We start from the raw sequence: 25,329 nt of genomic DNA on the forward strand, positions 1-25,329 counted from the left end.
ATCTAAATAAATTCAGAGACATATGGGGAAATTTATCAAACCTTATTCACCATATGCAAGCAACATCATTCCAATTCTTGCTTATCACAGTTCAAACGCAGGAACCTCATGGATTGATATGGGCAACTGCTCCATTTTGGAAAAAGTCTGTGGAGATGGTGGTGGTGCTCCAGTTAGTCAGAAAGCTTCAGTGAACTGGCCAAAAATAAAAAAAAGCTTTTGGCAGGAGGAGTATGGAGCGGATTGATTGGAAACCCACCTGATAAGAGCTTGGGGCAGTTTTAATCCTTAGAGGCCACAGGGTTTCCTCAAAAATCTGACCTACCCTGAATACACTCCCTGACAGAAGTTATGTCGCTTATCCATGTTATGTAAATAAAAGCTTATAACCTGACGTTAAATTCATCCATTGGTTGTATAAATTATTCTTTTGAAAGCTGAAACCCTCCGAAATGTGGTTTAGGTTAAGAAAATAAATTGCCATCAATGCAGAAATACTAATCATTTAATGGACACAGAATTGTCAGATTTTGGCAACACAAAAGTTTTATCGCCTGGTCATGTAATGCACCCAATTCTAGTTTACATCCTCACCTGTGCTCAGTAAATGATTGGTTAATTAGTGGGTGTGTATAAAAAGAATGCCAGCACCCCAGACATTCACTTGAGCTGCAACTTGAGCTCTGACAACATGCCAAAAATCCACCCTGCGACCAAAGCCTGGATTATCAAGAGGCTGAAGACCAGATCCACTGCAGAGGTGGCTGGCACCTTTAATGTGTCTCAGCGTCAAGTACAAAGAATTAAAAAAAGATTCAAATAGACTGGAGACATGTTTGACAAGCCCAGGTCCAGCAGACCCCGCAAGACAACTGCTCAGGAGGAACGTCTGTTGGTTAGAAAATCCAAAGCAAGCCCCTCTTCCACTGCAGCAGAGCTCCAACAGGCCTGGTCACCTCAAGTCCCTGTGTCAACTAGAACAGTTTGTAGGATTCTGTCTCGAAATGGCTTCCATGGTCGAATCAGTGCCCAGAAGCCAGCACTAAACAAAAGGCAACTAAAAAACCGTGTGGCATTTGCAAAGTCCCACAGCCTGCTAAACAGATGGACGCTGGAAAAGTGGCCGAAGGTGGATTTCTCTGCTGAATCTTCAGTAGAATTACAACACAGCCGCCGCAAATACTGCAGGAAACCTACTGGAGCCCATATGGATCCAAAATGCACCCAGAAAAGTTAAATTTGGTGGTGGAAAGATCATGGTCTGGGGTTACATTCAGTATGGGGGTGTACGAAACATTTGCAATGTGGAAGGCAATAGCCAAAAATATCAAGAAGTATTAGCTCCCTCTTATATTCCAAATCATAAAAGGGGTCAAATTCTGCAGCAGGATGGTGCTCCATCTCATACATCCATCTCTACAACAAAGTTCCTCCAGGCAAAAAAGATCAAGGTGCTCAAGGACTGGCCTGCCCAGTCACCAGACATGAACATTATTGAGTATGTTTGGGGCAGGATGAAAGAGGAAGCTTGGAAGACAAAACCAAAGAATCTAGATGAACTCTGGGAGGCATGTAAGACTGCATTCTTTGCTATTCCTGATGACTTCATTAATTGTATGAATCATTGTTGAACCGCATGGATGCAGTCCTTCAAGCTCATGGAAGTCACACAAAATATTAAATATGACTACTACCACCACAACTTCATTCACCAATGTTATGCAACAAATATTTGTATCTTAAGCTAATTATTTGTTTGAATATCACATTACTTTCTGTGGCTGACAAAACTTTTGTCTTGCCAAAATCTGACCATTCTGTGTCCATTAAATGATCAATATTTCTGCATTGATGGCAATTTCTTTTCTTAACCTAAACCATATTTCGGAGGGTTTCAGCTTTCAAAAGAATAATTTATACAACCAATGGATGAATTTAACGTCAAGTTATAAGCTTTTATTTATATAACATGGATAAGCGACATAACTTCTGTCAGGGAGTGTATAAGCCCTAGCATGATTTTTCAGACTTTTTGGAGTATGCTTAAGATATAAGCACTAGTCCAAAAAAAAAAAAAAATAATCCCTAGTGTCCAGGCAGCTAAAAAGTTAAAGAATGCAGTGGACCCTTCAACAAAGAAACCAGACACCCCAAAAAGAATCATACTCAAACAATTAGCGTTAAGCAAGTGCCGATGATGGATGGGCTCTCACACCGAGATCTGCGTCACTGTCCGGTTTCTCGCTGTTCCAGCTGCATTGCACTGCAGCTCTAAGGGTATGTGCACACGGTCAGTAAACGCGTCCAGCTGTTACAGCATAGTGGAAGGGATTTCAAGAAATCCCATGCCCTCTATGCGTCCAGAGACGCCCGTAGCACATCTGCTGAAAAGGACATGCGGTGCGTCTTTCCAGACTGCAGCATGTCAATTTCTCTGGCAGAGCCGCAAGAGAAATTTCACCCAATGTTTTGGATGCGGTGAATCCGCACGGTTTAGTGAACACACGCAGATTCACCGGCATTCAATACACAGCAGCGCTTTGGAAGCAGCGAACATGCGCTGAGACCAAAGCACCGCCAGTTCCGGATCGTGGGCAGATACCCTTATAGACAGAGCAGGTACCATTATCACTTCACTACTGAGTGTTTTTTCTGCTTCTGGTTAGCAAGGGGTGCCAACCGCTGTCAGGGGGACCTGATCATGAAGCAAATTTGTGTGAGAGCGACCATCTACTTGCCAACTCTACCGTAATTGGTTGGTGTCTGGTGAGTGCGCTTCTTTTGGAGGTAAACCAATATTAGCAATCAGTCTAAGTACATAGAGAATAATAATTGTAAGATTAAGTAGGTAATTTAAACCTTAGTAAATACGGTACGTAGCCACCACTATAGGACTGGTATACGGTATATGTTTCTGTACCATGAGAACAGCAGATCAGATCAGAAAATGTGCGACTGAACCAGTATTAGGATCAATACAAAATTTAAGCAAAATACAATTTATTGAAAAATGCAAATTAAAATATACATTTATAAATTGGCATCACGTAACAAATAATTCATCGAATGATAAGACCTACAATTTCCAAAAAGAATTGATACCACATCGATTTTTCACATACATGTTCGGTAAAATTCCTTTTGGAAATGGTCTCATTTGATGAATACTCCACTAAGGATTACTAGAGTAATTCATAGGCTCATACCTTTCCCTATTTATTTGTCATGTGGTGACATCTACTGGCTTATTGATCTATTTGTATTTTAGTTTGCATTTTTCAATAAATTGTATTTTATCTAAATTTTGGTAATTTTCTTTTGGGGACTGTACTTCGTGGAATAGAAGAGACCCCCTGAAAATAAGCCCAAGGGCGTATTTCGGAGCCAAACTTAATATAAAATCCTTGTCTTATGTTTGGAGAAACACGGTATCCCCAGCGTCATCTAAACGGTTAGACATCTGAAGGGGTAGATTGCAAGGTTCAAATTGGTTGTCATGTCAGCTAGGGAAAGAGGGGTTTCTGAAATACTGTAGTATATTACTCTTGTTATGACGCAAATTTGTGTAGCTTGATGGCAATTACTTTAAAAGGGACAAAAGCAAAGTATGAGAAATTAAAAATCCTACAGGTGCATAGTGGATTTTTACATCCGACGCACCAAGACAATCAGAACAGTTTCAATAGCAGTCACTTTTTGGTTTTATTTTAGATAGGTATTTCAATTATCAGGCTTACTTCTTTATCCATGCTCTCCAGGTCCTCTTTACAAAGTGTGTATAAAGGCATAGTTTCTGACATGCTTGGCTGACGTTTTCTCCGCGCCGGGCCAGACTGCTCCTCTTCTGCACTTTCCATAGGCAGCTCTTCATCATCAAACATTTGCTCTTCATGAGGCTGAACTACTCTGTCAATAGAAACATATTCCCATACTTAGACGATATGGTGCATGCCATAAACTTAACACGCTGCATGTGCTTCATGTGTACTCTCCTCCCCATTGGGAGGAATCTTGGGCTACCTTTACAGCACCAGTTATGGCTTTCGACACTCAGATCGAAAATTCTTCATTCAACTTTGTCAAACTAGAAAGCCCCAGAGAACCATTTTTTTTTTTTTACTGCTACTTTTGAATATACCTAGTACGGGCTGCAATCACATATCCCCATATTAATTCTAATGGACTGTTTAAAAAAAGACAGCAAGAAAATTATGGGTTTTAATAAGTGCCTGTGACCACAAATAGTACGGCCATCATTTCATAAAGAGAACGTAAAAGTAGTACAGAAAAATTAAAAACATAATTCTTTCAAAAATCAGTATATTTCATCATACAGTAATAGCCGCTGTCATGCCGCACTTGCACAGATGCCACCAGCCTGTTTCTAGCCCAAGCGCTGTCACCAGCATTGTCTTGACCTTATACATCATGCTTCTTCAAGTCCCAAAGGATGTATATGAGCAGCAAAGCTAGCAATGTCATTATGTCTCCAAAGACCAAGAACTCCCACAACAGTTGGTGAAAAGAAAAGGTTATTATCGAGTGTTAATTTGGACTAGTTAATCATCAATCCTTTAGGATCCCCAGTGGGTTCAGGGAGTGAATCATTACTGGCCGAATCAATGAAGAAGCTAGCAACATAGTACGCCATGGGATGTCAGGAGACAGGGTCAGATGTACAACCTTGGTTAAAAGGGGTTGTTTTCTCTATTGGGTGGACAACTCCTAAATTACATGGCAGGCCATTCATTTATTCTATAGTGCCGACAGACGCCTTCCCTCGCGTCATACCAGCATCTGAGAAAATCGATTGCCTTCTCATTCTGGCAAAAAGGGGCTAGCAGCACAGTGGCTCAAATCCCACCAAGGACAACATCTGCAAGGAGTTTGTATGTTCTCCCCATGTTTGTGTGGGTTTCCTCTGGGTACTCCGGTTTCCTTCCACACTGCAAAGTCATATCGGGAACCTAGATTGTGAGCCCCAATGGGGACAGCGATGACGATGTCTGTAGAGCACTGTGGAATTAACAGCGCCACATTAGGGAGTACCATAAATCTTTGTGAGACAATCACTTTAAAGACTCCACAGGATGCATTCACAAACGTGCAGAGTTTCTTTCCCAGACAGCAAGCGGATCCATAACGTTTTAAAGAGCCATACACGTTTTCAAAAAGGATCCATGGGTCCGATCTGCAAGACTGAGCATATGCTCTGGGTGAAGGAAGAAAAAAAAAAAAAAAAAAGACATCGGCGCATGTCCTAGTCTTAGTTTTGTGGTTCAGACTTGTTCAGTAAAGTCTATGAGGAGCCATATAAATCGGAATGAAACATGGAAGACCTACTGGTACTTCACTGTTCCTTGCGTGTTTCACCTCGTTTCCACCAATCCATTTTTAAGGATCAATGGATAAAAAAAAAAATAAAATAAAAAAATAAAAAAAATTATTTCAGACACTACCTGCTTCATATTTTAAAAGTTAATTAAAAAAACATGTAACTCATGAAAAAATAGATGCCACATGGATGGAAAAAAAATGGTGCTTTGTACAAATGTCAAAACAGATACAGATGTGTGAATGTAGCTTTCATGGAAGTAAACACAAGTGGCAACTTGTTTACGGTGGTGCCAGACAAAACGGATCCGAGTTACAACCATGTAATAATTGTTTGCATTTATCCTGCACAAGGCTGGTGGAGCTTCAGTCATAGTTCAGTGTAAAAGTGTGCAGATATAGCCGTGCCTCCGACATGCTTTGACTGACTGACAGCCAGCTGTAATGCCGAGCCGGCTATCAGTGTCGGGGGCTCTGTTACAGCAGCAGCTCGCTATGTACTGAGCGGTGACTGAAGCTGCTCCAGGGCCAGCCCAATGGCTGAAAACCTGAAGCTGCCAGGAGGAATAAATTTATTTTATTGCCAGCAGCCTGGCTTGAGCTGGGCAGCTTCAGAGCACTACTAATCTTCAGATTAACCAACGATCCACAGGTTAATATTTTTTCTGTGAAAGCTCCTTTTAAATCCCTCTTACAGTGAATGATTAGTGAAGTTTGCTTTATAGACCCTTCATTAAAGGGCATGTGTCACTAGGCATTTGTTACCCCATCTGAGAGCAGCATGATGTAGGGACAGAGATCCTGATGCCAGTGATGTGTCACTTACTGGGCTGCTTGCTAAAATTTTGTTTAAAAAGTTTTTATTTGCTGCAGCTCATTTAGTGCTTTGAATGCGGAGCTCTGTATAACCCCGCCCACAACACCGATTGGCAGCTGTGTGCACTGTACATGCGAATAAAACTGCCAATCAGAGGTGGGGGCGGGGTTATAGAGAGCTTATGAATATGGAGGACTAAAAGGCAGGAGGTTTTAGTCCTCTAAGGGACACATCGCTGAAGTCAGGGTCTCTGCACTTACATTATGCTGCTCTCAAATAAAGTGTAAAAAACTTGGTGACAAATTCCCATAAAGCAACTTTCCCTACATCCGCATTTCACTTGTTTTAATTCCATCTGTAAAAAAGATTTTAGGAAACAAAACTTTTCCTCATTTAGTGGATTCACTATACCCAACACAATGCCACCCACCTGGTACATACAGAACTCTAGGTATACAGCACACAATGAATACATCATTATTTCCTTTACAATGTTTATTAAATTATACTTTCTGACATTGACAAAAGTCTGAACAAAAGACAAACACAAAATACAGGACAGCATCATGTGTAACTGCGGTCCTGCCTTACAGATTCTTGTACCTGAAGGATGAATGCTCTCCGTGGACAGGTACATTTAGTGACGGACAAGGTGCTTGTATATATGGGGACTGACTGGAACTTTGGGAAGCTTTCCGGATGAGCTTCCCAGTTACTGGGTCATACTGCCGCACTTCCGGACCAGGCTGTGTCTTCGGATGGATTGGGGTTGGATGAAAGAGCGGTGTTTGAAATGCACAGTGGAATTCTGGAAAGGTGGTTGGACTAATGGCTCTGTTGGAAGGAAATAAATGGCAGACATTAAATATACGAGTAAGAGAGGAGTATTCGGCCACAGTACTGTAAACGCAATACCCAAACTAAGGTGAACATTTTACAGAGTTATTTTTATTCCATATACAGGCCCTTAATATATACCGGTACTTTTCAGTCAAACCTCCTTTCACAAAACTCTTTTGGTCTTCTAATTTCTCAGTCATATCAATAAAGGTTCCAAAGTTTTAATAACCAGGAGAGGAGGGGAACTTCTGGTGAACCCCCTTTGTGTTGAAAAGAGACATCTTTGTTGTGTGGGGGGTAGGGGGTGCTTGTCCCATACAGAAGGACATCACTGTGAGGGGTGGGTAGGGGGGTGCTTGTGTTATGCGGGGGGCCTTTGCTGTGAGGGGTAGGGGGCTTGTCTCATGCAGGAGGACATCATTGTGAGGTGTGTGTGGGGGGTGTTTGTCTTGTGCAAGAGGCCATTGCTGTAAGGGGTAGGGATGTTTGTCTCTGTGGGAAGACAATCGCTGTGGGGGTGTTTGTGTCATGCGAGAGGTCCTTGCTGTGAAGAGTAGGGGGTGCTCATCTCATTCAGGAGGATATCAGAGTTGCTCGTCTCATGTGGGAGGCCCTCACTGTGAGGCCGGTTGCACATGATCTGGAAGTGTCAGCACTTTGGACGCGTGTTCACTGAAATGCGTGGATTCACCGCGTGCAACACATTCTATTGGTGACATTTCTCTTACGGAGACTAACGTCTGCAAGAGAAATTGACATGGAGCGGTCAGGAGAGATGCGCCGCATGTCCATCTCCGCGGGTGATCTGCGATGTGTCTGTGGATGAATAGTGGGCAAATCTCATCCACCATGCTGTAACATCTGGATGCTGGGGGTTGGACGCTGCACAAGTTCGCAGCTTCAAACCTTTAGCATTTACTGATAGTCTACACATATGCTGAGGGGTGGGGGGAGCTGGTCTTAGATGGGAGTCCCTCACTGTGAGGGGTGGATGTTTGTCTTTGCGACAGGCCCTCGATGCAAGGGGTGGGAGGTGATTGTCTCATGTACGAGGACATCACTGTTTTACTGTATGACTATGTATATGATATTTTAAAAGGGAATTTGTCACCTATTTTTAGCCCTATCAGCTGCGCCCACCGCCATCAGGGGCTTATCAACAGCATTCTGTAACGCTGTAGATAAGCCCCCGATGTAGCCCGAAAGAGAAAAAAAAATAAATTAGATTATACTCACCCAGGGGCGGTCTGGGTTCGGTTTTGGTCCGATGGGTGTCGCGGTCCGATACCTCCCATCTTGTAGCGGTGATGTCCTCTTCTTGGCTTCCCGTCGCGGCTCCGGCGCACTGCTGCTCTGCCCTGTTAAAGGCAGAGCAGAGTCCTGCAGTGCACAGGCGCCAGGAAAGGTCCGGTCTCTGCGCACTGCAGGGCTCTGCTCTGCCCCGGAGCCGTGATGGGAAGCCAAGAAGAGGACGTCACTGCTACAAGATGGGAGGCGCCGGACCGGACAGCGACACCCATCGGACCAAGACTGGACCCAGACCGCCCCTGGGTGAGTATAATCTAACGTGTTTATCTTATCTTTCAGGTTCCATCGGGGGCTTATCTACAGCATTACAGAATGCTGTAAATAAGCCCGTGATGGTGGTGCCGGCAGCTGATAGGGCTAAAAATAGGTGACAGATTCCCTTTAAGATCCACACCAACTTTGTTCTGAGGCTGGTTTCACACTTGCGTTTTTTTGCGCTGCTTTTTAGCGCAAAAAAAGGATGCGTTTTTTCCCCTATACTTTAACATGGGTGCGCATATGTGTGCACGTACGCGTTTGTATGCGCATGCGTTTTTTTGCAGTGCACGCTCGGGCGCACAAAATGCATCCTGTTGCATTTTTTGTGCGTCCGACTTGCCCCAAAAAACGCATGCGCACGCAATGCGGTTTTTTTACAGCAAAACACCCATTGAAGTCTATGGGTGCGCATACGTGCACATTGTAATGCGCACGTATGCGCAAAAAAGCATGCGTTTTTTAAAAAATTGCACCAAAACCCACAAAAAACGCACAAACGCATGATGCGTTTTTTTCATGCGTTTGTGTGCACAAAAAACGCGCAGCAAAAAAAACGCAAAGTGTGAAAGTAGCCTTAGAGGACGATGCTGCAATTTCTGTAGTCAGTCAGCTACTGACTATAATAAAGGACATAACTTAAAACGTCCATAACAAAATGTGGTGTTAAAAGATGAAGCAGCACAGCGCTACAGTACTACTACTACCACTTCAGAGTAGTAATAACCAGTATTCAGAGCAGTCAGACCTCCACCATTCACTGCTGGCATATCTGAATTGTACTGTATATTACTAACATATCGCCCTATGAACTAGCCATTCATTGTTTAGGACGAACAAATAAAACTTATATTATCTGAATAGTTTCATGCTCACCCTCAATATACACAGCACTTTAGTCTAAATGTCTATAATCATTTCAAGTTTACTGCTTTTTTCTGAAGATGAACACTGACTTGAATGTCTAACAGAATACTGGTCAAAAATAAAATAAAAATAAGATTAGGCATAATTGATCATGAAAAAAAGATGCAAAAATTATTAGAATTTCTGAACAAAACTTGTCTTTTTGACAGCTCTTCATATTGTATACTGTGGTGTAGTGACCACTGTGTCCGCTAGGGGGCGCTGTGTGGGTGTCCAAGGACGGGTGTACAGGCACATCCAGAGTGGTAACAGGAGCAGGGTCCTAAATGACCATTATGTATCCCAAGGTAGGTGGCCTTGGGATGAAGGCTTGATTATGTGCTGATCAGCAGAGCTGATGCTTTGTTCCAATATGTTAGGGAGAAGCCTTCAGGTGATTGGTGAGACGGGTGGGACCAATCACCTACAAACCCACCTAGGGGCGGGTGTCTAAAACGCCCATAGGAAACTATGTGTGAGAATGGTTGCAGAACCTGTGATGAGGTCATAGCCATGTGATCCAGTGGGCGTGGCTACGGACCATATAAGGTGGCCAGGGTAGGTCATATGAGTGAATGCTTGGACCCGGTTGGTCTGTATGGAAGGTCTCGTCTGGCTGACGTGTCTGCCTTCCAGAGTGCACGTGGAGACGTGTGTCTGATAGTTCCCTGGAGGGAATGAACGTCTGCACTGAGAAGCAGTGAAAAGAAAACAGCTGCACTCTGGGAAATTTTGATTTTCAATGCAAAAATTTTTTTTACTGAAGACACCACAGGGGAATAGTGCCTTGAGGTACCTCAACGCACTATTCACCTGTGGTGTCTTCAATAAAAAATTTTCTGCATTGAAAATCAAAATTTCCCAGAGTGCAGCTGTTTTCTCTTCACTGGATGACCGTCTGGACTAAGTTCCAGGTTCAGCTTGCACCTACCTCATATCCACAGAGTGCACGCCTTGTCTGTAATACTGCACTGAGAAGCAGCCATGAGGTAACCCGGTGTGGGGATATAACTGTGAGGCTAGAGAGCCTGCGTACCGGACATAGCAAAGCCTGCGTGACCACAGGATTAACAGAGCAGAGCTCTGTCATGGACGCTATGCTGATCTGATATGAACTTTCTGTTGCGGTTGCTGGTTTATGCTGCATAATAAACCGAATGGACTGAGTTATGTTGAGAAACCTGTGCCGGACCTGATTTATCGGCTGCCTAGTGAGTATCCCCTACCTTAATTACAAGAGCTACCTTATAATACACATAAAAAAATTCAAATAAGACTTGTCAGGAATGGGGTAAAATGGCTGGGTCTTAAACTTGCCAAGTTTAGTGGAGAAAAAAAAAATTTTTTTCAGCAAAATCTTCAAGTCATAAAGGGAAATATAAAAAAAAAATGTTTTCTTTTTGACTTGCAGCATCCTGTATTGTAGGCCAGAGCTATATTTCCAATTCTCCAGGTCGATCTCCCTGGCTGGCTCAGTGCCTCTACAACTGCCCTGTAGCTTATTATTCAGTATAGTATTAAGACAGAGGAAACATGGTTTTATGTTAAACATTACCAAATGATACTAGCTGCCACTTACCTCTGAGATTTCAAATAGTCGTCCTTTAGTGGGAACAGCTGTTCTTCTACCTTTTCCCACCTTTCCAGACAGCTCCAAAGCCAGTCAGGGTTGACCACATGAAGGCTTTTACAATTCATAGCCTGTCTGACCTTCTCAGTCCCTAGAAATTAAACACGAGAGATGGTAAACACACAACAACCATACAATGTTAACAAGCCTACCAAACAGAAGCAGTGCGAGGGCAGGAGCTCCTGGTGACAGATCTTCTCCTAGTCCTTAGGGACGTCACTCAAGCCAGATTGGGGGAATTAGGGAGCTGCCAGTATGACTTATCTCATAAGAGCCTGATGATTGCAAACAGGTCATTTGCATACAACATGCAAAAATCAAACTAAAATTGAAATTCCCTGTAAGGAAAAGTTTTCTAAACTAGACAACCGCTTCAACTTCCCATCATATTGCACTGAATATTTCTAATATTATGGGAATGAACCTCAAGCATGCAAAGATTACTTGAACACCTGTATGTTACAGAACTGGAAACATTACAAAAGCAAGAATTTATACCGCATGAAGGATGGAGGCACTAGCCAGCTCATGGGCAGATCTGGTTTGGAATCAATGGTTTTATCCTTTATGATTGTTTTATCTCTTGTGAAATAAGTTTTCCTACCTGCTCGTGCTGCGATCAGATGTGTCACCTTGTTCGATTCCTCATCGTTTAAAGCCAGGTTTTTGCTGATTTTTGCACCTAAGGATCTGGCATGATAACTTTCCCTTGTCCTCTCAATGGGAAAGTTTGTGGGATGAAGGCCACTGAAAGCAATAATCGTGTTTTCCAGGACTTTACTCTTCAGCTCTGGCACAATTTTACGGATATCTGGAACGTCTTCTAACTCTTTCTTGAGGTATTGTTCATACTTTGCATAGTAATCTGTGTGTACCCTGACAAGGATCTCCTCTAGGTATATTAAGTGATCGTCTTCATCTAAGTCTTCACTGTCATCGTCGTCTTCTTCCATACTCTGATCCAGTGATTCTCCTACTGTTATTCCAGACTGCTCACTATTCTGGGATTCAGTTTCTACCTCCTTCTTATCCGTGCATCCATTTCCTAAGTCAATAAGTGTATCCGTTTCTACTCCTTGAACCTCCATCTCTTCATCCTGTAATAATAGCTTATCTTTACTTTCTGATACTAGTTTTTTATCACTATTGTGATTCTCAGTCAATGGTTTGCCAGGTAGAGACTCAACTGAAGATTCCCGAGAGCCCTTTTCTGGCTTTTTAGACTTCCTCCAACTTCTTTTACATTCACTTTCACTCCCAGAGGAAGAAGAGGGTAGTGATTTTTTATCATCAGCCTCGCTGTCACTATCACTAGAGAGGTCAAAGTCTAGATCTTTTGCAGTACCAGTCTGTGTTTGACATTTGGCAACCTCTGTCCTATCCTCTTGTTCTATAGATGGTTTAGCTTCTGATAGCGTTAAGGTTTTACCAACATCGTTACAAGAATCCCGACCGGTGACAGGGTCCTGCTCCACTAGTCTGTGGCTAGCATCACAATCCTTTTTATATGACTCACTGCCAGGAGGGCTGCCATTAATCCCCTTCACACTTTTCTCAAGTCCATTACTGTGCTCCTCAACGGGAAGGCTTTTAGACTGATCAGGATCTAGAAGTGCCTCGGACTGCTGGGCTGCCGCTGATACCTTGGAGTTGCCTAAATGTAAAGAGAAAAAGAATCTCTTAAAATTGGAAACCGTGATGCAAACCTTAGTAGCTCGCAGAAGAAATTATGGGGAATCTTCCACAGAAACATACTGAGTGGTAAAACTATGGAGTAAAAAGTGGCAGTGAAAATCAAGCTTTACAAAAATAATCTAATGGACTCAAATCTAAGAAAGTTAAACAGGTTTTACCAAGATTGAAAGCTATCCCCCAACCATAGGAAAATGGGCACTACTTATAGCTGCAGTCTGACTGGTGGGATTCGCACTGATCTGGAGAACAAGGTTCTGCGGAGGTCAAGCGCGTGCACCTACTCTCTGGTTTCTCGGTCAGTCCCATAGAAGAAAAAAATAGAGTACAATCAAAATAGGAATGGTTATAGGAAATAACCTCCTGTCTTTTTCAGATTCCTTTAAAGAAGTTGTCCACTACTAGGAAAACCCCTTCTTGATCCAGCGTACGCTGGTTCTGATTGATAGCTGGTAAGCATGAAGACACTGACGCTGACACTCCAAGGAAACCTGTGGTTGGCTGTTTTACCCAAGTTACTTTCTGCCATAAGATACAAGTAGACTTTTTTGATCAAAACAGTGTTTACTAAGTACCCTATGTTAATTATTTAATGCACTTGCCTTTTTACTTATTCATTTGCATTAGGGTATATGCACACATAGTCTTTTCTTTGGCTTTTATTTGCTTTTATAGCCAGTGTGAACATGCTTTTACATCATGCATGCCATTCAAGTCTACTTAAGTTCAGTTTTTTTTTATTTTTCTCTAGTATTTTTGTATTCAGTACAAATAGGATGTGGCCTCCTTTCTACTGAGCTATGTAGTTCATATATAGTCCCTCTTACGCTGAGTGTCCGTTTGGGATGCACAGCCACTATTCAGACTTGGTATGTTTTAACGTTAGTTACTGTCCCAAACGGGTACACCTTGCCGTGGTGGGACAGCTTTATACCTTTTTGATCAAAACAGTGTTTCCCAAAGTACCCTATGTTAATTATTTAACGCACTTGCTTTTTTACTTATTAATTTTCATTGGGGTATATACACACACATTGTTTTTTCCTTTGGTTTTGTTTTAATAAGATAAAAGTATGTAGAAAGATGGCCAGACGCCATTCTAGCTATAGTCCCATACCCTGATGATACAGCATCTGCGTAAAAACACGTTGAAGGGACAAGTGCTCTAAGAAAAACGCTCCCGTTTGCCCCATAATGTTGACACCCCAGGGGGGTCACTAAGTGATATTTGTCAATCGTCTCTACAATATAGTCAAATCAATTAGGTAATATAGGGACAGAACGTTTCAGGTTTTATATTACCTCACTATTTTAATCCACAATAAAAGTTACGTTTAAGGATGTGTTAATGGGGGTTCCTGTTGGGCGATCCCAAATTGTAAATGTTAAATATAACCCTCCTAAGCCCTTACAAGATCTCCACAATTTACACATGTGATCTCTATCAGCTGCAGCCCGGACTTCCTCTTCATGTTCAATTCATGTGAGAGCTGATTGGGCACCAGGCTCACATGTTACACCACCATACAAGAGCCCCAGGGAGAGTGAGTGTCGACACCACGGGAACAGCGCCAGCACAGGAGGTGAGTATTGGCTTTTTCATTTTAGAGGGGCCAAACATTCAGATCAAGAAGGAGTTGTCCTAGTAGTGGACAACCCCTTTAAGGAGGATCCTTTCCTTCAAACACATGCTACACCTTGCATATAAAAGATGAAAGCACCTGTACACATTAGATAAAAGACCACCTAATGCATATGGTGGTCTCCTGACACTCCACTGACAGATGACATTGGAGAGAAGGATCCAGGCTGTTGAATTACCACAGACAATCCTTCTGTTTGGCGCGGTCTTTAAGAGAATATAAGAACACTTGTGTGAGATAAGTGTTAATGTGTATGGGGGAGTCAGGAAAGATAGAACACACAATCATTTCGCAGACAGCTATCTAATGTGTATATCCAGCTTTAAGGCTTATTTACACTGGCTGACCTGCGGTTGTAAATGACTGCAGATTGTCTATATATAAGCTGATCGGCGGTCATTTAATAGTCTGTTTAGATGGCCTACTGCACTCTCCAAGCCCACAGAATTTTTGCTAATAAATCGTTCAGTGTGCATAGGCCATCATTGCTCTCAGAAGCAATCTGTTTACATATGAGGTTTAAGGCTGTGTGCCCACGATGCGATTTTTAAGCGTTTTTGCCGCGATTTTCTGCGCAAAAACGTTTAAAAATCTCGTACAGAACGCACCCCATGCATTCCTATGGCATTCCGCACATGCTGTGCTAATGCTGCGCTTTTTTCCGCGTGCGGATGGTACCCACGGTGTGGAGGAGAGGAGACTGTCCTCCAGGCCCTGGGTACCATACCCCTGTAAAAAGAAAAAAGAAAAAATAGGGGTATATTTACCTTCCGGCGTCACGCGCAGCCTTCCCGGGCCTCAGCGTTCCCAGTATGCCTTGCGGCAAGGACCTGTGATGATGTAGTCTCGCATTACTCTAGCGGTCTCGTGAGACCACTATAGATACGCGAGACCCACGTCATCACAGGTCTTGCAAGGCATCGCTGGGAACAGGAGCGTCGCTGAAGCTGCGCGGGACGTCGGAAGGTAAATAAACCACGATTTTTTATTTTTTTATCATTTTTAACATTCTATCTTTTACTATTGATGCCGTATAGGCCGCCTCAATAGTAAAAAGCTGGTCACACTTGTCAAACACTGTTTGACGAGTGTGACCAACCTGTCAATCACTTTCCAAGCGATGCTACAAATTGCTTGGAAAGTGCTTGAATTTTGCACGTGAAAATCGCGACAAAAACGCAAACATAATTGCGGTAAAATCGCGCGGAAAAAAATGCGCGTTTTCTGGGAAGGAGTCCGGTTTTGAGAGTCCGGTTTTGAGAGTCCGGTTTAAAACGCTACGTGGGCACATAGCCTTAATGTCCGTACAGGGACATGGTCTGATCAACAGCTCCTGGGCAACTGGGGTGAGGGGGAAAAAAAAAAAAAAAAGCATACAGCCATTACAGCATGGAATAGCAAATGATTCTTTCATTGAAGTAAAACATAACAGGCGGGGAAATGTTTTACCTCTCAGAAAAAAAATCAGCTGGGATCCTGTGCTGTAATGTCTGTATACTCTCCTTTGCTTCCTCCCCTGCCCAGGAGCTGTGGTATGATCAGACCATGTTCCTGTACGGTCAGACACAGCCATTACACAGTACACAGCAGGGGCACATTTATAAGATTATCTCAGCACAGGAACATCTTATTTAAAACACATCTAATTATGTAGCTTATTATTATTATTATTATTATTATTATTATTAAAAGATCTATTGATTAAAATAGACTTTTGTTTGTGGGAAAACCCCTTTAAACTAAATCATTTTGCTTGTTCACCAGCTGATTGTCAGCCTGTTTTACACTGTCCGTTAACAAGCTAACCCAGGAAAGCAGTTATCAATTTAAATAACTTGTCTTACATTGATCCTGAGTTACAGCTTAAGTTTGTCTACATGTGTAGCAAAATTCATGATCTGCTGTGAACGCCAGCCATGGGGCGGCGCTCATAGCAGATAAGCAAAGATAATCACGGCGGTCTCCTGCAGATTCCTGGTTGTCGTGCCAACCCAGTGGCTTCACGCAATCATGTGACAGGTGTGCCAATGGGTGGCGTTTGTGATGCACTTCCGGGGCGTGCATGTTAAATGCCTCTGTTAGGGATTGACAGCGTCATTTAACATGTTAAAAGCTGTGGGTGGATCGCAAATTCACCCGAGGCTGTTAGGGGCACATGTCAGCTGACAAACCAGCATGTCCCGAAAAAGATGCGAGTCCAGCGCCAGAGCCCACATCATAGAGGGGGAGGCGACCTATGAAGTACCTATACGTCATAGGTTAAGGGGTTAATTCCAGAAAAGCATTAACAAAACTGATACAGAGCAGAAATCTCTTAACACTCTCCATCTCTTAGTGGCTTTTCTAGGCACTTACCTCTAAAGACCTGTATTTAGTTAATTGTACATAGTCTGTAAATGATGTTCAGAAGGGGACATACCTTAAGGGTTCTAGAGTGGGACATTTAAGGGTAATGAATGACAGCTTCCTTATTACTAACCTCTGTTCCTTATCTGTGCTTCCCTTGAACCGGGGGGTGCATTGATGTCACCTGTACCTTGAAAGTAGACATACTTTTTAACTGTAATCAAATTAGGAGCAAACTTCCAAACATCTTCTCGATCATCAATGATGCAGACCATAGAGTCCCCACATGGAAAAAGATTCCTTAAAATCACAAGATAAACCATATAAAAAAACATGAAAAATAAAAGAGTGAAAAAAAAAGATGCATAGCAAACCACCGTAGGCTAAAAATTCACTGAAAAACATTCAAATACATTCTAAAATATTTACTTGCTGCGACTTTTCAAGCAAGATGTTTGACTGCACTCCAACCAGTTCTGCACACATACAGGTGCTTCTCATATAAGTAGAATATCACACAGTTAATTTATTTCCGTTCTTCAATACAAAAAGTGAAACTCATTATATAGAGTCATTACACACAGAGTGATCTATTTCACGTGTTTATTTCTGTTAATGTTGATTATGGCTTACAGCCAATGAAAACCCCAAAGTCATTATCTCAGTAAATTAGAATACTGTATACCACCAGCTTGAAAAAGGATTTTAAAACCCGAAATTTTGGCCTACTGAAATGTATGTTCAGTAAATGCACTCAATACTTGGCCGGGGCTCCTTTGGCATCAATTACTGTATCAATGAGGCGTAGCATGGAGGTGATCAGCCTGTGGCATTGCTGAGGTGTTATGGAAGTCCAGGTTGCTTTGACAGCAGACTTCAGCTCATCTGCATTGTTGGGTCTGGTGTCTCATCTTCCTCTTCACAATACCCCATAGATTCTCTAGGAGGTTAAGGTCAGATGGGTTTGCTGGCCAATCAAGCACAGTGATACTGTTGGTTTTTAAACCAGGTATTGGTACTTTTGGCAGTGTGGACAGGTGCCAAGTCCTGCTGGAGAAGGAAATTTCCATCTCCAAAAATTGTCGGCAGAGGGAAGCATGAAGTGCTCTAAAATTTCCTGGTAGACGGCTGCACTGACTTTGGTCTTGAAAAAACACAGTGGACCTACACCAACAGATGACATGGCTCCCCAAACCATCACTGATTGTGGAAACTTCACACTAGACCTCAAGCAGCTTGGATTGTCTGTCTCTCCACTCTTCTTCCAGACTCTGGGACCTTGATTTCCAATGTCTAGTATGAAGTTTCCACAATCAGTGATGGTTTGGGGAGCCATGTCATCTGCTGGTGTAGGTCCACTGTGTTTTATCAAAACCAAAGTCAGCGCAGCCGTCTACCAGGAAATTGTAATGACTTGGGTTTTCATTGGCTGTAAGCCATAATCATCAACAGTAACAGAAATAAACACTTGAAATAGATCACTCTGTTTGTAATGACTCCATATAATATACGAGTTTCACTTTTTGTATTGGAGAATTGAAATAAATTAACTTTGATGATATTCTAATTTTGTGAGATGCACCTGTACATGTGGGCAGTTACATTCATTATTACTTACAGATGGCTTCTAGTGATTAGTGAACGTGCTTGGATAAGGTGTTACCCGAGCATACTCCATACCTGAGTGCTAATAGAGTATCTTCGGTGTGCTCTAATACTATGTTCGCGTCCCTGCAGCCGAATGTCTCATGGTTGGGCTACAGCCACAAAACATGAAGAGATTGCCTAACAAACAGGCAATCCCTGCCAAACAGCCACAAGACATGCAGCCATGGCATCTTGAACATAGTATTAGAGCAGGCTGAACATATTCTATTAGCGCTTGAAGGTGCTCAGATAATACGTTATCCGAGCACGTTCGCTCATCAATGGCTTCACATCACTGCATCATAATCTCATTATCCTATCATTCAGCTACTACAGAAACCATGTTCCTCTATACAGGTAACACAAGTGCCCCAACAGCCTTGTGTACAGAATGATTCAGAAAAACAAGCTGGAAGTCATTCATAAAATTCAACAAACGCATATTAAAAAAGAAAAAAAAAAAAAAAAAAAGGGAGGAGATGGACAAACCTAAGGTTTCCTGTTTTGGAAAAAGGATCTATACATTCATCCCTTGATAAGATTCGATGTGAGAAAAGCTTCTTCTCAGGATCCAAAAACCCTAAAAAAAAAAAAATTAAATACATTTTAAGTCCAAAGTTCATGCTAGTATTTGTTTTCAACTATACTCTTTAGTGTTATCCCCATCTTTATAAATGGATATTGTTGGATAGTGCTTGTAAATGCAAGCAATTTTGCAGTTTACTGTGTAGTAATTATTTCAGCACGTCTCGAGATATTGATATTAAGGGTGTGTGCACACGCTGCGGATTCTGCGGATTTGGCCGTTGCGCATCCGCAGCAGTTTTTGCTGCGGTGTACAGTAGCATTCTAACCTATGGAAAAAAAAAAAAAACGCTGTGCAGATGCTGCGGAATCTTCCGCGTGGATTTGCTGCGATTTCAAAACTGCATGTGCCCTGGGACTTAATTCCCAGGGACGGGATAGTACGTCACAGCGATCAGCGGTGTCCACGTGGTGAGTGCCGCTGAACGCGGCCGGGTGTCAGCTGATTATCACAGCTGACACCCGGCACAAAGTGTGAGGGGCGGTCACGGACCGCCCCCGACACCCGACACGTTAACCCCTTGCACACCGTGATCAAACACGATCGCAGTGTACCGGGGGTTAAAGGGAAGCATCGGCAGGGAGGGGGCTCCCTCCGTGCTTCCCTGAGCCCCCCACAGTAGCGCAATGTGCAGCGCTGCTGCGGGGGGCTCCATCCCTGCAGGTCCCCGGATCCAAGATGGCGACGGGGACCTTCGGGGGCCTGCAGGGAGCTGGCTTCCTCATGCCTGCAAAGCGTAGGCAAGGAGGAAGCCTTCTGCACTGCCTGTGACAGAACGCTGATCTGTCACAGTGATCTGTGATGTGACAGATCAGCGATCTGTCACAGGACAGTGACGTCCCACCTAGTTCAATATAATAAAGTTAAAAAAAAAAAAAGTAAAAATAATTTAAAAAAAAAATAATCGCTAAATAAATTAAAGAAAAAAAAAATTTTCCCTAATAAATTCATTTTTTGGAAATAAAAAAAAGGAAAACAATAAAAGTACACATTTGGAATCGCCGCGTCCGTAATGACCAGCCCTATAAAACTGTCCCATTAGTTAACCCCTTTAGCGAAACCCTTAAAAAATAAAAAAACGAAGCAAAAAATTATGATTTATTATCATACCGCCGAACAAAAAGTGCAACACGCGATCAAAAAGACGCATATAAATATCCATGGTACCGCTGAGAATGTCATCTTGTCCCGCAAAAAACGAGCCGCCACACAGCATCATCCGCAAAAAAATAAAAAAAAAAAAAGCTATAGCTCGCAGAATAAAGCGATGCAAAAATTATTATTTTTTATATAAAATTGTCTTCATTGCATAAAAGCGCCAAAACATAAAAAAAAAGGACCTAAATGAGGTATCGCTGTAACCGTACTGACCCGAAGAATAAAAGCGCTTTATCAATTTTACCGCAGGCGGAACGGTGTAAACGCACCCCCCAAAAGAAATTCATGAAACGCTGGTTTTTGTTCATTCTGCGTCCCAAAAATCGGAATAAAAAGCGATCAAAAGAGGTCACGTGCCCGAAAATGGTACTAATAAAAATGTCAACTCGTCCCGCAAAAAATAAGACCTCACATGACTCTGTGCGTCAAAATATGGAAAAATTATAGCTCTCAATATGTGGTGATGCAAAAACTTTTTTTTACAATAAAAAGCGTCTTTTAGCGTCTGACAGCTGCCAAATATAAAAACCGCCAGAAATAGTAAATCAAACCCCCAGTTATCACCCCCCTTATGGAAAAATAATAAAATTAAAAGAAAATGTATTTATTTCCATTTTCCCATTATGGTTAGGGCTAGGGCTGAGATTAGGGTTAGGGTTGGAGTTAGAATTGGGGGGTTTCCACTGTTTGGGCACATCAGGTGCTCTCAAAACGCAACATGGCGTCGGATCTCAATTGCGGCCAATTCTGCGTTGAAAAAGTCAAATGGTGCTCCTTCCCTTCCAAGCTCTGCCATGCGCCCAAACAGTGTTTTACCCCCACATATAGGGTATCAGCCTACTCAGGACAAATTGCAAAACAACTTTTGGTGTCCAATTTCTCCTGTTACCCTTAGGAAAATAAAAAAATGGGGGCAAAAATATCATTTTTGTGGAAAAAAATAATTTTTTTATTTTCACGCCCGGGCGTTATAACCTTCTGTGAAGCACTTGGGGGTTCAAAGTGCTCACCACACATCTAGATAAGTTCCTTAGGGGGTCTAGTTTCCAAAATGGTGTCATTTGTGGGGGGTTTCCACTGTTTAGGTACATTAGGGGCTCTCCAAAAGCAACATGACACCCGCAGAGCATTCCATCAAAGTCTGCATTCCAAAACGTCACTACTTCCCTTCCGAGCCCTGACGTGTGCCCATACAGTAGTTTTCTCCCACATATGGTGTATGAGTGTACTCAGGACAAATTGGACAACTTTTGGGGTCCAATTTCTCCTGGTACCCTTGGGAAAATAAAAAAAATTGGTGACTAAAAGATCATGTTTGTGGAAAAAATACGATTTTTTTTTATTTTCACGCCCGGGTGTTATAAACTTCTGTGAAGAACTGGGGGGTTCAAAGTGCTCACCACACATATAGATAAGTTCCTTGGGGGGTCTAGTTTCCAAAATGGTGTCATTTGTGGGGGGTTTCCACTTTTTGGGTCAACAGGGGTTTTCCAATCGCGACATGGTGTCCGATCTCAATTCCAGCCAAAAAAGTCAAATGGCACCGCTTCCCTTCTGAGCTCTGCCATGTGCCCAAATAGTCGTTTACACCCACATATGGGGTATCAGCGTACTCAGGACAAATTGCACAATAACTTTTAGGGTCCTGTTACCCTTAGGAAAATAAAAATTGGGGGTGAAAAGATCATTTTTGTGGAAAAAAGATGGATTTTTGGTTCTTACCGTAAAATCTCTTTCTTGGAGCCTTCATTGGGGGACACAGAATACCATGGGTGTATGCTGCTGCTGCTAGGAGGCTGACACTATGCAAAACAAGAACATTAGCTCCTCCCCGGCAGTATACACCCTCCGACAGGCACTAGGCACCTCAGTTGGTGAAAAAGCAGTAGAAGCAACGGAAACTCTCTAAACATATGTACCAACCCAACAGGGGACTCAAAGACCCAACACGGTACAAAGTAAACAGGGAGGGTGCTGTGTCCCCCAGTGAAGGCTCCAAGAAAGATTTTATGGTAAGAACCAAAAATCCATCTTTCTTTATCGCCTTATTGGGGGACACAGAATACCATGGGACGTTCCAAAGCAGTCCCAAAGGCGGGAACAGCAATAAGGAACGAAAGAACAGGAAAGGCTTAGGTCGGCCGGTGCGCCACCGCCGCCTGCAGAACCTTCCTACCAACAACTGCATCAGACGAGGCCTGGGTATGAACCCTGTAGAACCTCGCAAATGTGTGCAAGGACGACCAGGTCGCGGCCCTGCAAAGTTGCAGAGCCGAAGCCTGGTGTCGAACGGCCCACGAAGCTGCCACAGCCCGGGTGGAGTGAGCTCTCACTCCCGGAGGGGGCTGTTTTTCCTGAAGTCGGTATGCTTCCTGAATGGTAGAACGAATCCAGCGAGCAATCGTGGATTTGGATGCCGGAAGCCCTTTCCTGTGACCTTCAGAGATGACCAGCAATGAATCGGATTGACGAAGTGAAGCGGTCCTAGCGAGGTAGACACGCAAGGCTCTAACAACATCCAGCTTGTGGAGTGACCTCTCAAGAGGGTGAGAAGGAGCCGGACAAAACGATGGAAGAACGATATCCTCGTTGATGTGAAAGGAGGAAACCACCTTTGGCAGGAAGGAAGGAACGGGCCTGAGGACGACTTTATCCTGATGGAGCACCAGATAAGGAGAACGGCATGACAAGGCCGCTAACTCAGAAACTCTTCTGATGGATGTAATGGCGATCAAAAAGGTCACCTTCCATGACAAAAGTGACAAAGGAATGTCCTGGATGGGCTCAAACGGCGCCTTTTGGAGAGCGCCAAGAACGAGATTGAGATCCCACGGTTCTATTGGTGAATGATGAGGAGCCACATGAGCGACTCCTTGGAGGAACGTCTTAACCTGCGGTAAGGAAGCGAGCCCTCTTTGAAAGAGGATAGACAAGGCAGAAACCTGGCCTTTCAGGGTACTGGGAGACAGACCCGAATCTAAGCCAGACTGGAGAAAACCCAGTATGGACGGGATGGAAAAAGCCATTGGAAAAACTTTTTTATCGTCGCACCAACGGAAAAAAGCCTTCCAACACCTGTGGTAAATGCGGGAAGAGGCTGGTTTTCTGGCTTTGATCATCGTCTGAATCACCTGGCTGGAAAAACCTGATTCTCTTAGAATTGCGGCCTCAACGGCCATGCCGTTAAATTCAGAGACCGAGAATTCTCGTGGTAAAGGGGGCCTTGAGAGAGAAGATCCGGACGGACTGGAAGTCTCCAGGGAACGTCCGCGAGCATGTTCACCAGTTCCGCATACCAAGGCCGTCTCGGCCAGTCTGGAGCCACAAGAATTACTGGAACGCCTTCCGATTTTATCTTCTTGACCACTCTTGGGATCAAGGCAAGAGGTGGAAAAAGATAAGGGAGTTGGAACTGGGACCACGGAATTACTAGGGCATCGCAAGCGACAGCTAGAGGATCCCTGGACCTGGCTACGAAGCGCGGAACTTTGTGGTTCATCCGAGATGCCATGAGGTCGACGTCCGGAGAACCCCAGCGCTTGCATATCTGATCGAAGACTGAGGGATGGAGAGACCATTCGCCTGACGCTAGGCCTTGACGACTCAGAAAGTCGGCTGCCCAGTTTTCCACCCCTGGAATGTGCACGGCGGAGCTTGCTGGGACGAAACGTTCCGCCCAGCGCAGAATCCTGGCCACTTCTGACATGACTTGGTGGCTGCGCGTGCCGCCCTGATGGTTTATATACGCCACAGCCGTGGCGTTGTCCGACAATGCGGATCGGCTTGCCGACGAGAAGGGGTTGCCAGCGAAGAAGGGCCAGAAAGATTGCTCTGATCTCGAGCAGATTGATAGGAAGAAGAGCTTCCTGAGGGTTCCAGTGTCCTTGAGCCGTCCTCTGATGAAAAACAGCTCCCCAACCCAGGAGGCTGGCGTCGGTGGTGATGACTTGCCACCGAAGCGGGAGGAAGGACCTCCCTTGGAGGACTGATGTAGACATCGTCCACCAAGTGAGGGATTGCCTCACTTTGAGGGGGAGAAGGATTGGCCGGTCTAAGGACCTCGTCGTCTTGTCCCAGGCTGAAAGGAGGGACAGCTGAAGAGGACGAAGGTGGAACTGTGCAAAGGGCACTGCTTCCAAGGAAGCTACCATCTTCCCCAGAATTTTCATGCAGAATCGAAGGGGAATGGGCGTTGGCCGTTTGAGGGCTCGAATCCCTTTGAACAGAGCCGCAAATTTCTCCCTCGGAAGAAACACCCGGGCCAGGTTCGTGTCGAACTCCATGCCTAAAAAGGTCAGACGCTGAGTGGGGCTGAGGATGGACTTTTCTTTGTTGACTAACCATCCGAGACGGTCGAGAGTATCCAGAGTTATCTGAAGACTTAGGAGACAGTCTTGACGGGACGAGCCCTTGATTAAGAGATCGTCCAGATAAGGAATGATGAGAATCCCTCTGGCTCGAAGGATGGCCATGACCGTCGCCATCACTTTTGTGAAAACACGGGGAGCGGAGGCTAGGCCGAAAGGGAGAGCCGTGAACTGGTAATGATCGTCCTGAATCGCAAACCTGAGATATTTCTGGTGTTGCAAGCAAACAGGGATGTGAAGATAGGCATCCCGTATGTCCACAGAGCAGAGGAATTCTCCGGGTTCCATTGAGGCTATCACCGATCGAAGAGACTCCATTTTGAAGTGAAGAATCTTCACGTGGCGATTGAGCAATTTGAGGTCCAGGATTGGCCGCAGGGAACCGTCTTTCTTCGGGACTACGAAGAGATTTGAGTAGAACCCTGAAAACCGTTCGTCTGAGGGAACGGGAACAATCACTCCGGCGGAAAGAAGGGAGGAGACGGCCTGAAAGAATCCTGGAATGTGGGACCGTTGTCTTGGAGGACGAGACAGGAAAAAACGCCTGTCTGGCGGGGAAGAAAATTCGATCTTGTAACCGGATGCGATGATTTCCCTGACCCAAGCGTCGTCGACAACCGACAGCCAAGCGTCCATGAAAAAGGAAAGTCTGCCTCCCACCCTGGAAAAATTTCCAGGTGGGGGTGCCCCGTCACTTGGAGGCAAACCTACAGGAACGGCCACCTGAGGACCTGGAGTATTGTCCTCTAGATCTCCAGCGGGGAGCGGGCTTGTAAGAAGGTTTCTTCTGCTCTCGCTCC

General features: G+C 43.9%; 1 protein-coding gene across 2 annotated transcripts in view; it reads right to left on the reverse strand.

Annotated features, from left to right (window-relative positions):
* Positions 1 to 25,329, reverse strand: part of CTDP1 (CTD phosphatase subunit 1) — a 149,142-nt gene that overhangs the window by 67,542 nt on the left and 56,271 nt on the right. For both annotated transcript variants that reach the window (XM_073566341.1, XM_073566334.1), the window contains exons 6-11: positions 18,908 to 18,998; positions 16,905 to 17,071; positions 11,695 to 12,744; positions 11,040 to 11,181; positions 6,755 to 6,985; positions 3,738 to 3,906 (exon numbers count right to left, since the gene is read on the reverse strand). In XM_073566341.1, coding sequence (XP_073422442.1) covers positions 3,738 to 3,906; positions 6,755 to 6,985; positions 11,040 to 11,181; positions 11,695 to 12,744; positions 16,905 to 17,071; positions 18,908 to 18,998 — 1,850 coding nt within the window. The remainder of the gene's footprint in view (positions 1 to 3,737; positions 3,907 to 6,754; positions 6,986 to 11,039; positions 11,182 to 11,694; positions 12,745 to 16,904; positions 17,072 to 18,907; positions 18,999 to 25,329) is intronic.

The sequence above is a fragment of the Dendrobates tinctorius genome, unplaced genomic scaffold (genome assembly GCF_039654945.1).
Source record: "Dendrobates tinctorius isolate UK_male_01 unplaced genomic scaffold, ASM3965494v1 ptg000004l, whole genome shotgun sequence".
NCBI classification, from domain to species: Eukaryota; Metazoa; Chordata; class Amphibia; order Anura; family Dendrobatidae; genus Dendrobates; species Dendrobates tinctorius.